Genomic DNA, 17,233 nt, shown 5'->3' on the forward strand with positions numbered 1-17,233 from the left:
CAGGTGGGAGGGGTGGGGAGGCGAGGGTCTCTCCTCTCTCTTGTCTTCCCTCCCCCGGAATAAGATGGCGGCAGCCGTCGGGCTGAGGAGCTTTTACAAGGCGACGGGGCGCCTGGTAAGGGGGCAGTGCAGTGAAGCCCGTGAGAAATGGGGGAGGTTAGGGGTGGGTGGGTTAAGAGCAGCTCCTCAGTCGATCCCGCGCCGCAGCGATCCTCCTCTGTGGAAAGCAAGAGATCTGGGAGGACCTTGCCTTGAAATCTGCCAGTGATTGCGGGTGTTTGAGCGCCTTGGTTGCCCGCCATATGGTTGTTCAAGGCGGGTTGCAAGGATCTGAAGGGTCACCTGAATCAGGGTCGTCAAAAGTGGGGAACTGTGGTCGATCCTCCTCCCCACCCCCCTCCCAAAAGCTTCCCTGTCGGTAACACCTTAAGAGATCTTCTGCTGCAGTAGGTAGAGCGTGTCATCTTAGGGGGGTTGAACTAAAATTTTGCAGATTTCTCCCATGAGCAGTGTCTTTAAAAATACGCTTTTGAGATGCGAGGAATTCAAATCTGCTCTTATTTTTGTGACCAGACTACATTTGGCTTGGTAGATCTGCGTTCCATTTTTTAAAAAAGCACATAAACTAGTTTTGCAGAACTGAAATCATGTTAATCTTACCATCTGAGAATGTAAGGTGATAGCAAATAAGAATAACAACATATATAACACCAATCCATTTTAATGGTTTCTGCGCAATTTGTTGCACGTTTTGCTTAGCCAACAAAGCTAAATTATATTGATGTAACCGAAATACCTTTTGCCTTACAACTTTTTAAGCACTCCTCAGTTTTGGAAGTTGAAGAATTCAGCACCCCCTACCGCTGCTGCTGTCTTGCCCATTTTTGCAGTCTTAGCTCTCTGAAACTTCCCAGTATAAAATCTGCCCTGCCACATTCCTATTTGTATATAAGGCTTTTGAAAACCACAGCAGTTTTTAACAGATTTGTTAATGAAAGATGTTTTCCAACCACTGTTAGTGCTGGTGGATTGATGGAGCTTCCATGTAACAGAGGCAGCATACCTCTGGGTAGGTCGCAGATGATGGGACAAATACTGGTGGTTTAAAGACAGGCAAGTCCCCATTCTGCTGAGTCTAGGTGTGGTCGGTGCCTGACTGGGAGATGTCGTAGAAACCCCATGTATGCTGCCTGAGGTTACATGATGAATATTTAGAAATGGGAAAAACAAAAAAACCAGGAAATTATGGTTAAAAAATGTCAAGTTGTTTATGTTTTGCACTTAGTCCTCGAAGAGCTCAGGGCAGCTTATGTATGGTCCCCAGGCAGTCTATACATACAGTAAAAAAGGTAAAGGTAAAGGACCCTTGACAGTTAAGTCCAGTCACGAACGACTCTGGGGTTGCGGCGCTCATCTCGCTTTACTGGCCGAGGGAGCCGGCGTTTGTCCACAGACAGTTTTTTCGGGTCATGTGGCCAGCATGACTAAGCCGCTTCTGGCGAACCAGAGCAGTGCACAGAAACGCCATTTAACTTCCCGCTGGAGCAGTACCTATTGATCTACTTGCACTTTGAGCTGCTAGGTTGGCAGGAGCAGGGACCGAGCAACAGGAGCTCACCCCGTCACGGGGATTCGAACCACCAATCTTCCAATCGGCAAGTCCTAGGCTCAGTGGTTTAGACCACAGCGCCACCCGCATCCCTCCTGCCACCCGCATCCAAACTTCAGATCTTGTCACAGGACCTCCTGCCATTTGTCCAGTGGCCTGTCCTTTGTGAACCCACTGAGGGACTCTTCTTGAGCTGACATTTGTGGATGATGATTAGATTCCATGTGTGTCTTCTCCATTTGTGATGAACACTGTGAATGGGTATTTTACAACGTATTCAAGCTAGCAAACTTTTGTTAAACTGATATCATAGAGTTGGAAGGGACCCTGAGGGTCATCTAGTCCAACCCCCTGCAATGTAGGAATCCTGCCCGCAGCCATCCCTGGATGGACTTGACCCACCAACCTCCTGGTTAACAGCCAGACCCACTGACCCACTGCGCCGCATGGCACTAACTGCAAGTACATCCTTCACTTGATTCTTGTCTACGCACATGCAGATTAATCTGTCATACAGTCAGAACTTGATAACTTGAATTGGTAAACGATATGCATGTGCTTAGTTAAGTCTAAGCTTCTTTGATAATTCCATTGAATTCCACTGTGAGCTGTGGCTATTGTATGATAGTCCGATACCTAATCCCAATGTAAAGGATTGGGAATGAGAACAAGCCTGCTGTGTGGATCTTGGTGTGGTGTTTTGATTTCATTTAATGTCTGGTGCAAGTTTGTGTGTGGTTTGCAGGATTTGTGAGTTGAGATGCTGCTGCAGTCTACTTTGACTTCAGATTGTATAAAAAAGTTTTGGCAGAAGTTTACTTCAGAAAGTAGTTAATACGCTCATGATAGATTCAGGTAGGTAGCCATGTTGGTATGTCGCAGTCAAAATAAAAAAATAAAAAATTGTCCAGTAGCACCTTATAGACCAACCAAGTTTGTTCTGGTATAAGCTTTCATGGTATCTGAAGAAGTGTGCATGCACACAAAAGCTTATACCAGAACAAAATTAGTTGGTCTTTTAAGACGCTGATGATAGACACTGAAATTGCCAATTTCAGTTCTTTAGTCACGGGGTGATTTGTGCTTATGATGGTATTGGAGTGGTTATACATGACCACACTACCAATACTGTTTACACTTGCAAATGTTTTTGGAGTGGACATACTACTTCGTTTCTAGTCAGTGCAAGTCCCTTAGCATCCTGCTGAAATCCGGTAACTCTTTGTACCCCAAATGTTCAGGCCTATTTTTTTGTCCAGCAATACTCCCCCCTCCCCCATAATGGGCTAACTTTGGGGAAGCATTGCAGAAGAACCAGTAACATGGAATGATGTTCTGATGGTCCTGTAAATTTCTTCCTAGTATAGGAGGGAAGAGAATTTGAGAAATCTTTACTCGGAGTTAAAGGTACCACATTTAAACACGCAATTGCCAACTTTCCCACACAGGTCTCCTCTTTCCTGGACTTGCCAAGAAGATCATTTCTCAGTTTTTGCTATGTGAAATGCTTGAGGTACTTTGCGGGACCTGCTACACTTCCTTATTAGGAATCCCAGCGGTTAACTTTTGTTTTAAACCATTTTAGGTTGATTCTAAGACATCTTGATCTCTTTTGGGAAGCTGTGCCAAACAACAACTCTTTGAGTATTGTGCCATTTTTGAAATGGGAAAACGGTGCCTTGTAGATTATTCTGTAGATGCTCTCTCACTGTCCTAATGACTTCAAAACTGGACTTGGGAGCAGGAAACCCTCTGTGACTCCTCCCACCATTGATGGATGGATGAGACCTGATGCATTTCTGTGGCTGAGCATCCCTCTCCAGCTTCTCAAAAGAAGATCTTCTGCAGCTCACCTGCTCCTTTGCATTCCTCCACAGCTTGAGAACCTCAGCATAGGAATTCTCCTTCCCTTCCCACTATTTCACTAAGAAAGTAATAAGCAAATACATGCAGTTTACATCCAATGAGAATAACACTGACAATAAGATTACGTATCTGTGCCCTAAGTAAGTAAGTAAGCACCTATGGAAGATAATCAGTTGCACCTTCTCACTGCTGATTTTGACCTAATTGCAGCATTAATCTAGTTGTGATTTTGGTAAACAATACTGTATTGTAGTGATTGGGACCACAGCTGAGGTCAGACAGATTGCTGGTGTGGGTTTTTTCTTGGTCACCTCTTCAAAGCTCTGATGAGCTTGTAAGATACAAAATGGCTACCTCTTCAGTGCTGGAGCATGGTCCATAGATGCACTGTGGACGTACATTTCCTGATATTGCCCAAAACTGAAGAGAAGGGGGCAGTTTCTCTTTATACGGAGTTCCATGTTGACTCCAAAGCCCATGGCCCAGAGCTAGTGGAATCTGATGGTAGTTTTTAATATGGTTGTTTACATTTCTTCTATACAGGCCCCTCAGGATTTTAAGGACAAATCTTCACTTTTTTGTTAACTTCCAATGAACACACAATATGGCAGAATTTGCCTTCTGAAACAAAGCAATTAATAACAATGAGTAAGATGCAAATGATAACATCTGCTAACTTTAATTGTCATTTTTCTCCCCCAATAATAAGTTGCTTCTGTGCGCTTCTGACAAATTGAAAGAAGAGAATAAGTGGCAATTTCAGTCGTGCTTGTCTCTAAGGCTTGGTTTTTGTTTCCTTTGCCAGCTCTGCGTCCACCATATTAGATTGTACAGTAACTTCCATTCGCTAAAGGCAAAATACAATTGTGGCCTTGACAAGCCCTCATGGAGGTATCGAAATCCACACCGATTGTTCAGAACAACTATTGGTGAGTTTCTTTCACACATAAAATTGTTTTATTTTATTAGGAGTTCTTGTCACTCCAAAGGAAGGATCAACACATATACTTGGAGCAATCTCAATTCTCCAAGTGCCAGGACTTATATAGCCAAAATGGCAGCCAAAATGGAGCCATGGACAGTGAATGGTGTCCCGTTAGGGCAAATGGGGCACTGCCCTCCCAACTTCAGTCTGTTTTGGAAGCCACCACTGGGTATCAGCATACAGTGGTACCTCGCAAGACGAATGCCTCGCAAGACGAAAAACGCGCAAGACGAAAGAGTTTTCCGTTTTTTGAGTCGTTCCGCAAGACGAATTTCCCTATGGGCTTGCTTCGCAAGACAAAACGTCTTGCGAGTTCTTGCGAGTTTGTTTCCTTTTTCTTAAAGCCGCTAAGCCGTTAATAGCCGCTAAGCCGCTAATAGCCGTGCTTCGCAAGACGAAAAAACCGCAAGACGAAGAGACTCGCGGAACGGATTAATTTCGTCTTGCAAGGCACCACTGTACTTGGGGAAATCCCAAGGTTTGCAAAAAGCCAAAAAACCTAAAAGAGAGGTGAGGAGGAACAAACCTCATGCGTGGTAGAGGAGTCCCAAATAGCTCAGAGAAGACTGGTGTGCTCAGTGGCCATGAAATGCTGACTGAGAGGGGACGACGACTGGTAGTGAGGTTTGATTAGGATGGAGTAGCTGAAACCCTGAAGCACTCCATTCTGCAGTAAGCATCACTGAACATAGTCTTGAGGTAAATTATGCAGCAATACATGGTTAATTCACAGAGCCCAGAACAACATGGACCCAAAGTATCTTAAGGACCGTCTGATAGTTTTTACTCCACCTCAAATTACTGAGATCCTCTGATGGGGCACTGCTGGTGGTTCCCCATGCCTTCACTAGAGACCAAGTATTTCATGGAGCAAGGCCTGCCCTGCGGAACTGCCTGCCACCAAAGGTTTGGCAGGCACGGTCCCTGGCTTCTTTCACATCTTCTGAAAATTGTTCAGACGGGTCTTCCCAATCAGAATTTTAACCCACCAGTACCTGCTGTTGATGTTTTATTGATATTTCTGCTTGAGTTTTATGGGAGTGGTTTTATTATGTTTTGTGTGCATTGAGCCTCCTTTAATATACTTTAGGGAAGTGAGGTTTATAAATAACTACATAAATAAACGCCTGGAACTAAGCAAGGCCGATGGGAGACTGCCTGAGAACCCTGTGTACCCCAACTTGATTCCACAAGTGAAGAAGATTGAGATTTAAATGTAATAAAGAGGTTAGAAAGTGGGGACAGTATTGCACTTCTAATTAGCAGTTGTTGGGACCTGACTCTAATGTAATGTAAGAATTGTATAGTTTGTACGTAGAGCTACTCCATGCTGCTGTTCTGTTGTTTTGTTTGACATTTGTTCCCTTGTCTTTTCCTCCCCAAGTGTCACATGGCCAAATTGTCCAGTTCAAGCTCTCGGATATTGGAGAAGGGATTACAGAGGTGACGGTGAAAGAATGGTAGGTTTCCTCGCTTCATGCCACAAGGCTTCCTTTGCCTTGCACTTCCCTGACAAGTTGGTATAGGGTAGGAAAGGATGTTCGAGTTGTGTTAAGGCAGGAATCTCATTGTGTCAAGAGGCCCCTCACAAAACACACATACAAAGAAAAGGACATTGATAGGCAGAGCACTCCAAAGCTTTCAGTCTGCAGGTTAAAGTTCGGCTCCTAGCCATCACTGTTGTCATCTGGCAAGGGTTGAGCCATATAGAGCAGAGGCCTATTTTCTGACAGTGACCGGCACATGACCCACTATGGGGAGAAATGGTCCCTCATATTTGAAGGCCACTAATTTCAAGAGTATAGCTTGAGGTTGCATTCTGCATGCATCCAACTAAAGAATAGTAAAGGTAAAGGGACCCCTGACCGTTAAGTCCAGTTGCAGACGACTCTGGGGTTGCGGCGCTCATCTCACTTTATTGGCCAAGGGAGCCGGCGTACAGCATGTGGCCAGCATGACTAAGCCGCTTCTGGTGAACCAGAGCAGCGCACAGAAACACCATTTACCTTCCCCCTGGAGCGGTACCTATTTATCTACTTGCACTTTGATGTGCTTTCAAACTGCTAGGTAGGCAGGAGCAGGGACCGAGCAACAGGAGCTCACCCCGTTGCGGGGATTCTAACCGCCGACCTTCTGATCGGCAAGACTTAGGCTCTGTGAGTTAACCCACAGCGCCACCCGCTTCCCTCACTAAAAAATACTTCCACATAATTTTGGAAATATCCTTCTGTATCCACGGAAGATAACAGTGAGACACGAGGAACAACCAATTGGCCAGAATTAGAGGAGGATGAGAAGGTGGACCTCAACCACGTCCTTGAACAAGCTCTTTCAACCAGAGGGTCTTTCCACACACTGTGCAGGAAACATAAAACTGAGTGTGCATTGGCAGTTTGAAGGGGGGGGCTGAGCTATGCTAGGGGCCCCACATAAATCAAGGTTGCCACAGCAATCAGAGGGAAGGTGAGGAAAAGCAGCTCCTTTCCTGAAACATCAGCAAACCATGATTTTACTCAATGCTGCCAACCCATTTCTGCCATATTTCCCATGGTTCTACCTGCAGCACCTATTTGGAGCATTAAAAAAGGAGAGGTGCCGATTGTCCCATTGTTCTTTGATAACCCTCCGGCTTTTCTGCCGTGTATGTTACGCAGGTCTTTCTTTTCTCTTAGGTATGTAAAAGAAGGCGACGTCGTCTCCCAGTTTGACAGCATCTGTGAAGTCCAAAGCGATAAAGCCTCTGTCACCATCACCAGCCGTTACGATGGCGTCATTAGAAAACTCCATTACAACTTAGACGAAATTGCCCATGTGGGGAAACCGCTAGTGGATATAGAAACAGCTGCCTTGAAAGGTAACGTCAGTGGATTTCATCATTCTGTCAGGATGGTCTCATAGAATCAAATGTGAAATAGGTAAATGGGAATTTTAAAAACATAAAACCAGTTCTTGTTTCCAAGTGCTTTGCAAGTTGCAGGAGGTTCTTCACTAGGCAGGGGGTGGGGGGAGTTTTATGCACTTCTCAATTCATTTTTAGAGCCTGGTCACTCAGTTACGTTATAAACAGAAGTCAGGATTCAGAGAACCATTTCAAGTGTGTACAAGGGCTTTGAGCAGCAGACTCGGGTTCTTATTTCTTGTTGGCCATATACAAGTCTTGGGCTTGCATCTTCTCCCCTTCTTCCTCTTTTGCAGGCCTGGTTGGAAGCTTCTGCCTTGCATTTTATAGAAACCACTAGGGCATCTGAAACCTGGGAAATTCTGGCCTGGTTAAATTCTGGTTGGTGAAAATAAGGCAGGTTCAAACCATACTTTCAGGTCCTAGCTTGTTCTCAGAACCAAAAGCATAGTTCCCTCCATTTGTACGTCACAGTGGTTTAAAATCAGAAGCATCCAATCTTGTCCTGCTGGCGTGCAAAAGACGAGGAGAGGGGAAATAGGCGCACACAAGACTGCAGCTCGTTCTGATAGTGGGAAACCCTGGATTTCTGTACCTACAAACCCAGTCCATGTCACAAACTGCTTTGAGGTGTCTCAAAAGCCATTAGCTGTCTGCTATGCTATGACGCACCGTTGCTGCAGAGCCACAAGCCTAAAGTCCCTTTGAATGCATGGAGCTAATTGTATACAGTGGTACCTCAGGTTACATGCGCTTCAGGTTACAGACTCTGCTAACCCAGAAATATTACCTCGGGTTTAGAACTTTGCTTCAGGATGAGAACAGAAATTGTGCTCCGATGGCACGGCGGCAGCAGGAGGCCCCATTAGCTGAAGTGGTGCTTCAGGTTAAGAACAGTTTCAGGTTAAGAACAGACCTCCGGAACGAATTAAGTACTTAACCTGAGGTACCACTGTATATCTTTGCGCCCTGGCCAGAGACGAGGGCAAGCTGAGGGCAACTTGGAAGCTGCCTCCCTTGGGGTGTTGTCCCACATCACTCCAGCGATGTGTGAAGGAAGGAAACACCATGCCGTAATCTAAACACGCAAACGGTCTCGTTTCACATTCCAAAGCTTAAACAAAGTAAACTGACAGCGTTGTCACTTGACCCACGTTCTCCTTTCCCTTGACAGCCGTTTTCAGTGCTGCGTTTTAAAGTTAACCCCTTTGTGTCCAACCTGCAGATGTCGCTCCCGAAGAGGACGTGGTCGAAACCCCTGCCGTGTCTCACGAAGAGCAGACCCACCAGGAAATCAAAGGCCACAAAACCTTGGCAACTCCTGCCGTCCGCCGCCTTGCCATGGAAAACAATGTGCGTTCCCTTTTCACTGAAGCGGGCTGCCTTGCGGTTGATCTCTTTTCGCGAGGAGGGATGCAGGGCCCGGTGTAATGCATTCACAAGCTGTGCTAACGTAACGGCTAACACAGCGATTGTGCTAATGTAACAGCTGACCAGAAGGTTTGATGCTTTGTGACAGGAGTAGGTAACTTCTTGGTGGCTGAAGGTGGTACATTGCCTTCCTGTATGTTAGTGCCCCACCTCCCATATTGTGGGCTGGGCTTTACGGCAAGCTCCACCCACCACATGCTATATTATGTCAAACGCAGTGGAGAGGCTTGCTGGGGATTAATGTGGCCCGAGAGACTCCATGGAGCATGGAGAGGCTCTGGAGGGCTGCACTGCAACACTTGTGACTTGATGAAGTGGCTTCAGGAATTTTGAAGCCATTTACTTCTTGTGCAGAATAGTTCCGTTAGAACACAAGAGTCCCTTAGTGATATATGATACGTATGACTTTGCATGCAGTCCGGCGCCCATTGGCACACAATGACGAGCCCTTTTTGTTCAGGAGATGTTCTGAGTCCCATGTCATCAGGAGAAACCCTTCATGCCGCTCCCAGAATCGGGAGAGCCTTGGAAGAAACCCTGAAGCAGCCTGGTCCATCCTCAAGGAGTTCCTGGAAACAGAAACGGGGAGTTTAAGATGTGAGGCAGGCAGTGTAGTCCCATCTGCTGTAGAATCAGACTTGGAAGGTGCCCACTGCCAGTACAGGAAATACAGGGACGCAGGTGGCGCTGTGGTCTAAACAGGGCTGTCTTAAGCATATGTGGCGCCGGGGTGCAAAGATCCACCCAGGCTCCCCCCCCCCCCCAGGTTGCCCAGTCCCAGGAGCACAGGAGGGTGGAGCCAGTTGGCCGCCTCAGTGTCTCGCTGGCTCAGTCACCCCCGAACTTGCGGCGCAGCAGAAAAGCCCGCCGTAGCGCTCCGACCAATGGGTGGACTGTTTCCTGGACTCAACTCTCGGGCCCTGGACTCTTGGCCTGGCGCACCTGAGAGCCCGGCGCCCAGGTGCTCCACACCCCTAGTGCCTATAGGTAAGATGGCTCTTGGTCTAAACCACTGAGCCTCTCGGGCTTGCCATTCGGAAGGTCAGCAGTTCGAATCCCCGCGATGGAGTGAGCTCCTGCTGTTCTGTCCCTGCTCCAACCAACCTAGCAGTTTGAAAGCATGCCAGTACAAGTAGATAAATAGGTACCGCTGTGGCGGGAAGGCAAACGGCATTTCCGTGTGCTCTGGTTTCTGTCAAGGTGTCCCGTTGCACCCAAAGTGGTTTAGTCATGCTGGTCACATAACCCAGAAAGCTGTGGACAAATGCCAGCTCCCTCAGCCTGAAAGCGAGATGAGCGCCACAACCCCATAGTCGCCTTTGACTGGACTTAACTGTCCAGGGGTCCTTTACCTTTACCTTTTACAGGAGATTACACCCACCCAGCTTCTCTGAAGGAGAATCCACCACTTCTCAAGACAATCTGTTCCACTGTTGTATAGATCATACCATCAGGAAGTTCTTCCTAATGTTTAGTCTAAAGTTGTCCGCACCAATAAGTTAAACCCATTGGTTCGGGCCCTACACTCTGAAGCAACAAAAACCAAATTTGTTCTTTATTGATGTGTCAGCCCATCAAATATTTGAAGATATCTCCTGTTAAATCCTTTCTTCTCCCAGCTTTTAGCAGCCTCAGTGGAATTGTGTGTGGATCTTTGTCGCAGCACATTTCCCGTGTAGCCTTGAGCAAATGGATGATACAGAATTTTTGGTTCACAGTATTTGGTTGCATGTATGTGTACACCAATTTAAGGGAGTATGTGGATTCCTTGGGGAGGGGGTGGGTTACCGGTCCCAGCTCCACACTCACCCAGCTTCAACAATCCTGCAAATTAGATGCTTTCAGATTATATGACTGGACACACGTGTATTCAGTGTTAATGAAGTACCTATAAATATTTGCAGAGGGAAGTATCCAACCAATGCATTCCATCAGCGTAAGGCTTTCCATTTCTGCAAAGGAAATTGGGGGGGGGTGCATGGGGGCAAGAGAGGGCAAGTTCTGTTGTGCAAGTGGAATTACTTGCCCTGAGGGGATGCCGAAGTTGGAAACGCCCCACGTATCCTTCAAACGCTTAACTTGCCTGCCTTCTCTCTCTCTCTCTCTTTTTTTTTTTTTTTGCTATTTCAATAAAAAGGACGCGTTCCCTCTCTTCATGCCCTATATCCAGAATTCTTTAGCTTGTGCTCTTGTCTTTCAGATTAAACTGAGCGAAGTTGTTGGAACAGGGAAAGATAACCGTATCCTCAAAGAAGACATTCTCAATTACTTGGCCAAACAGACGGGAGCTATTTTACCTCTATCGCCAAAACCTGAAATTGTCGCGCCGCCGCCAACACCGAAGCCTGCAGCAGATAAGCCAAAGACGCCCAGAATCCCTCTGCCCATTTCCAAACCTGTCGTAATTTCACAGAAAGATAAAACAGTGGCAGTTTCAGGTAAATAAATTAATGAAACCTCCTGAGGATCTAATATAGAACAGCATGTGTAAAATATTTGTAAAGGGCAACTGAACAAGTAAAACATGAATATTTGTTTCTGCATTTGTAGCGAAGCACATTGCTGGTGTTTTTCCTCTTGTAATGCCAGTAGGATGTTGAGGGATGTGCTGCAATTTTTTGTTACAGTTAGAGATGAATCCAGGAAAATGGCAATGCAGAATTTTTGGGAGAGCTCATTCAGGCACTGATACTTAGGGAAGCTTCCAAAGACTGGCAGGTCTGCTCCCTGCTCCCATCTATTCTCATATTTATCAGGAATCACCAGATTATCTTCCTGACTCCTGGAAAATTAATCCAGACACTGTCTTGGTGAGACTTCTAAGCCTTGGCATTCAGTGACATCACCATGCAACAGGGCAGGGGAGAACAACACCCTGTTGTGGTGCAGTGCCAACATAGTGTATTTTCTGGTTACCCTGGTACTCTGGGTAACCAAACCATAGATATGGCCACGCGTCCTTCTCAAAACGTCTCCCACCCAGGCATTGATAAAGTCTGTACACACTTAGCCTCAACAGTACAACATCCTTGGATGCTGTAATCTGTTCATTGGGCAAATACATTCTTACTGTTTGCAGTCTTCCGCAAATAAATAAGAAGGTATTTTCTCATATGGTTTCTCCCCCCGAGTTTCTCATATGGCTTACTGGAGTCCCATCTGCGATATTTAACCTTTTTAATAGTTTTGATGGGACGCGGGTGGCGCTGTCGGTTAAACCACAGAGCCTAGGACTTGCCGATCAGAAGGTCGGCGGTTCGAATTCCTGCAACGGGATGAGCTCCTGTTGCTCGGTCCCTGCTCCTGCCAACCTAGCAGTTCGAAAGCACACCAGTGCAAACAGATAAATAGGTACCGCTCCGGCGGGAAGGTAAACAGTGTTTCCGTGCGCTGCTCTGGTTTGCCAGAAGCGGCTTGGTCATGCTGGCCACATGACCCGGAAGCTGTACGCCATCTCCCTCGGCCAATAAAGCAAGATGAGCACAGCAACTCCAGAGTCGGCCACGACTGGACCTAATGGTCAGGGGTCCCTTTACCCTTTACCTTTAATAGTTTTGATGCCTATGTCTGAGGTTGTCATCGTCATCAGTTAAGTGGCATATAAATTTTGTTAAATAAATTTGAAGGAAGATGGAAAGCAAGGCAGGAAACCTGGACATCACTGGAATTCGTTTTTCTTCTTCTCCCCCTTATTTCCAGGATTCCAGAAGGTCATGGTGAAAACCATGTCTGCAGCGCTGAAAATTCCTCACTTCGGTTATTGCGACGAGATTGATCTCACGCAACTTGTCCGGCTGAGAGAGGAGCTGAAACCTGTAGCGCTCGAACGTGGAATTAAGCTCACCTTCATGCCTTTCTTTTTAAAGGTGAGGCGGAACCAGCAGGCCTTGCTAATGTGCAAAACGAGAGGGGTTTGTAAGAATCTCAAGCTGTCCGTACAGTAGTTTTGATAAGATGCAAATGCATCAAATTGTAATAAGTTTCAAGGGAGATAATTAATGTATATGTCCTGGTGATTTTTGTGGACAGTCAGTACAGAAATCTATATAATAAATAATAAGAGTCCTTTAACTGGTAGACAGCACTCCTTCTTACAGGCTGTTACACCGACAACATATTTAGTTTTGCACGTATGCTTGGCTGCAACCATAGACTGACCTTTTTTAAAAAAAACTTGATTTTTTTTTCATGCTTCTCAAAATATTTTGAAAAGTATGAGGCGTAGTCATGGTCCTCTTTCAAAATGCAATTCTTTGGGTTGGAGTGCCTCAGGAGTTGTTGTTGTTATTTGATTTCTATACCACCCTTCATCAAAAGATCTCAGGGTGGTTCACAATAATGTTGTAATTAACAAAAAGGATCTTCCATCCAATAATTTTTTCCATTGAATACCAGAAATTACTCTGATTGGAGACATTTCCACTGAAATGCTAGATAAAGAAAAGCCTATGGGCTTCTAGGCACTTTTATTTAAATGAGGGGAATGATTTTGAGTGTGGGGGGGGGGATAAATCCAGCTCACAGAAGGGCATTTGATCCAGCAGAGGCATTTGCTATTGAAAGAGGAGGGGAAGATGATTTCTGCCCATTCCCTCTTCCCCCATCAGCTCCAGTGAGTTGGGGGACGTGCCGGAACAGGGAGAAAGGAGAATTGGCAAAAAAATAAAATCCCCTCCTCTTGCATTAGTAGGCACCTCTGCTCAATCAAAAGCCCTTGGGAGCATAGTAAGTTGCTTTAAACTGAGTCAGACCATTGGTCCATCTTGCTCAGTAAAGTCTGCACTGATGGGCAGTGTCTCTCCAGGGTTTCGGACAGGCGTCTCTCACAGGGTTACCTGGAGATGCTGGAGCTTTCTTCATGAAAAACGGATGCTCTACCAATATCTCCCTATGTACACGTATGCAGAAGCTATGTTGCACAGTTTCTGAAGCATGCAGCCTCTTGGCTCTGGCTACTAGAATAATCCCATTTGTCTTTCTTAAAAAATATTTAACAGGCTGCTTCTTTAGCCTTATTACATTATCCGATCCTCAACGCTTCGCTGGATGAAAACTGCCAAAACATCACTTACAAGGTTTGTATATTGACATTCCTGTTACATTCTTAAGGGAGATCCAGCTCTGTTTTACGATGATTAGATACGGGGAGGGGGTGTTAGGGGAGGGGTAGTACCTCTGGTGGGGGACATGTTGTGCTCCTTGTGGGGTAGTTTGTCCACCTTGGGTCGTCCGTCCCCCCCACACACTTGGCTCTCACCTGTGGCTCCTTGAAGTTGCCAGCATGCGATAGGAGCCACACCCTGGGAATGGCTTTGACTGGCCGGCTAAACCAGGTGAGGGGAGCCAATAGGCCTCAGACTCCTGGGGTTAAAGACTTCCCCTGCGTGCAAAGACAGGCTCCAGTGGATTGAGCGGACAAGACCAATAGGGGACGAGAAGACAGTTTCTACATGGAGGGCAGATGGGGCTCATTAACCTAGAAAGGGAGCCCGTTGAGGAGGGGAGAGACTCCATCAGGCAAGGCCCCCTTCCACCAGCCTTGCCCCACCTCCGGGCCTAGGAGTCTTCATAAGGGAGCTGTTCCTGGAGGAAGAACTGTGAGGGGAGAGACTCCATCAGGCAAGTCCTCCTTCCATCTGCCTTGTCCCACCCTCTGCTTCTCAATGTGTATTGTATTATTTTGTGTACTGCGGCTTGCCTTTGTTTTATTGATTATAGTTTAGATATTATTGTAACTGTTGAGTGGATTTCTGTTTAACTTTTATATGTTGATATTATTATACTATTCTAATTGATTGTTGAATGTTACTTTTTTTGAGGTAGGCTGCCTATTTTAAAGTTATGTTTTATTATCACATTTTTGTATTGCATTAGATTGTTATAAGATGTACATTTTTTGTTTCTTCAACTTGTAAACCGCCTTGAGAATTGTAAGATAGAAAGGCGGTATACAAATTAAAAATGAGGATGAGGATGAAGGAAAACTCTGGTCCTAAACCTCCACTGCCTTGCGTGATATCTTCAGGAGAAGAAAAGGCTAAGGAGTAAACCCAACACAAATCTGGAATAGAGTCCCTAAAGTGGTTGGACGGTGTCTTGGACGCCTCCTTTTGGCAACGCCTGCAGCCAAGCTGGTGCCAAACGTATTGCTTTGGACTGCATCAGTGAGGCAACAGCATCTTCTTGTCTGAGCAGCCCAGGATCTCCATGCCCACTAGCCAGGCTTGCATCCCAGGGTGGTCACTCGGGTGCTGCTAACACAGTGGTTTGACTTCACCTGTGGAGGCACACTCCATTGTCTCTCATGATTGATGCCAACAAGATACAGGAAATTATAGTTTGTACTGCAAGCAAGCAGGGTGCTTATGGGAGTACCTCAACAGCAGTTTGCAGCTTGCATGGGTTTGTTGTTTTTTTTTTAAAATTAAAGTCCTGTATTTTATCTCAGGAGTTCAGAGCAGCATATGTGGTTCCCCCCAACCCCATCTTATCCTCAACACCCCTGCAAGTCAGCCTGAGGGAGAGAGCAATACACCCAAGAGCCACCCTTTGAGCTTTTGCTGGTAGACTTGGAATTTGAACCCGTGTCTTTCCGGCTCAGTTGACAGTACTGGCTGCATCTAGCATTGCATGAATTGAAGTCCAGTTATGGAGCAGGAAAGGGAGAATATAGTGGTCATGCCTTCTTACATCTTGAAGAGAAATTCTGTCTTGTCCAAAACAAAGAGGAATATTTTTTATATATTCATTCATTCATTCTAGGCTTCTCACAACATTGGAGTTGCTATGGATACAGGGCAAGGCCTAGTTGTCCCTAACGTGAAGAATGTCCAGGCCTGCAGTGTATATGAGATTGCTTCAGAATTAAATCGCCTTCAGAGCCTGGGGTCTGCGAATCAGCTGGGAACAAGCGACCTCACCGGGGGAACATTCACACTCTCCAACATTGGCACAGTGAGTTTGAACAGCCTTTTAAAATCCAACTCTAGAAACATATCTAGCCATATTGTTTTAAATACAACCAGGCCACAAACTATTACCCCACGGGGGAGGGAGAAACTGCTCTAGCTTTGGGGACTAAGCCCCTGGGAGGACAGGGGGTTAGATGAATGAATATTCAGTTATGTAAATACCCTACTTTTAAGCTGAAAAAGGCTCCCACAGATGGATAATAATATCAGGCTAGCAACTCCCATCATCCCTGGCCCATCGGCCATGCTTAGGGCTGAGGGGAGCTGGAATCCCAAAAATATCTGGGAGGAATTGGATTCCCCATGCCCAGCTTAGATGATACCCACCTCTGCCAAAGTAGATAGTCCTGTTGGACTTCATAACAGGGCAGTGGAGCCTGATGGTCTCTGTGGTGGGTGGAGGAGGGGTGGCGAAAACAGCTACGAGTGGAGATGGCGAAGGTATCCGTTGACCTTGCAGTCTGCTGTTGCTTCTCTTCCTCACAGGGCATTTGGAATATGAGAGAGTGGTATGGGCCCCCCCATGAAGAGTAATGGTGTTATGTACAGTGGTACCTCGAGTTACATGCGCTTCAGGTTACAGACTCCGCTAACCCAGAAATATTACCTCAGGTTAAGAACTTTGCTTCAGGATGGGAACAGAAATCGTGCTTTGGCGGCACAGTGGCAGCAGGAGGCCCCATTAGCTAAAGTGGTGCTTCAGGTTAAGAATAGTTTCAGGTTAAGAACGGACCTCCGGAACAAATTAAGTTCTTAACCCGAGGTACCACTGTACATGCGAGCACACATAGCAAACAACTCAACATGCACAGCTTCACCCATGGGCTGGGAGGGGGGGAATTGTTTCCCCCAAATTAAAGATCACCCAATACAGATGTCATCAGAAAAAAATGCTTGTTTATTTTATTTTTTTATTTTCCAGATTGGCGGTACCTATGCAAAACCCGTAATTCTTCCTCCTGAAGTAGCTATTGGCGCTCTGGGGAAAATACAAGTATGTTGATTCTGAATGATAAACCTACAGTTTCAGTATTGATCACTCCCATACGTTTTTGAATGCATTGTCACGACCAGATTCACATTTTGTGAATCTTAAGTTTGGCCTCATTAAGGGGCAGTATTTCAATATGAGTAGGAAAATGAGAGTACCCCTAAACATTTTTTAAGAAAAAAAGCAGTGGTCACGACGCTCTGCAAGCGTTTGTTGGTTTTTACCTAGGGGCAGTGAAAACTCAAAGTGTTCTGATTGTGAGGAGCGGCCAGATTTTGAACCAGTCTTGCTGCTGTTTTACAAAGGCACATTGTCCTGCTGCAGTTACTGTGAAGAGTCAGGGCTGTGGATGAGCACTTGCTCCACAAAGCCCCACAGTAGGGGATGGGTTTGGATTGCTCAATAAGCCTACAGCCCCAAACATACTTCCTAAGATGTAAGCCCCATAGTGGGAATTGGTTTTGAGAAAATATGCACAGGA

At 45.9% G+C, this 17,233-nt stretch overlaps 1 protein-coding gene across 1 annotated transcript in view; it reads left to right on the forward strand.

Moving 5' to 3' along the window:
* Positions 1 to 17,233, forward strand: part of DBT (dihydrolipoamide branched chain transacylase E2) — a 19,856-nt gene continuing 2,623 nt past the window's right edge. The window contains exons 1-10 of the mRNA XM_083620495.1: positions 1 to 115; positions 4,281 to 4,404; positions 5,845 to 5,920; positions 7,133 to 7,314; positions 8,585 to 8,712; positions 10,991 to 11,228; positions 12,490 to 12,656; positions 13,788 to 13,865; positions 15,553 to 15,744; positions 16,684 to 16,755. Of these exons, the coding sequence (XP_083476621.1) occupies positions 65 to 115; positions 4,281 to 4,404; positions 5,845 to 5,920; positions 7,133 to 7,314; positions 8,585 to 8,712; positions 10,991 to 11,228; positions 12,490 to 12,656; positions 13,788 to 13,865; positions 15,553 to 15,744; positions 16,684 to 16,755 (1,308 nt within the window). The 5' untranslated portion in view covers positions 1 to 64. The remainder of the gene's footprint in view (positions 116 to 4,280; positions 4,405 to 5,844; positions 5,921 to 7,132; positions 7,315 to 8,584; positions 8,713 to 10,990; positions 11,229 to 12,489; positions 12,657 to 13,787; positions 13,866 to 15,552; positions 15,745 to 16,683; positions 16,756 to 17,233) is intronic.

This window comes from Podarcis filfolensis (assembly GCF_964270895.1).
Source record: "Podarcis filfolensis genome assembly, chromosome: 6".
Classification (NCBI taxonomy): Eukaryota; Metazoa; Chordata; class Lepidosauria; order Squamata; family Lacertidae; genus Podarcis; species Podarcis filfolensis.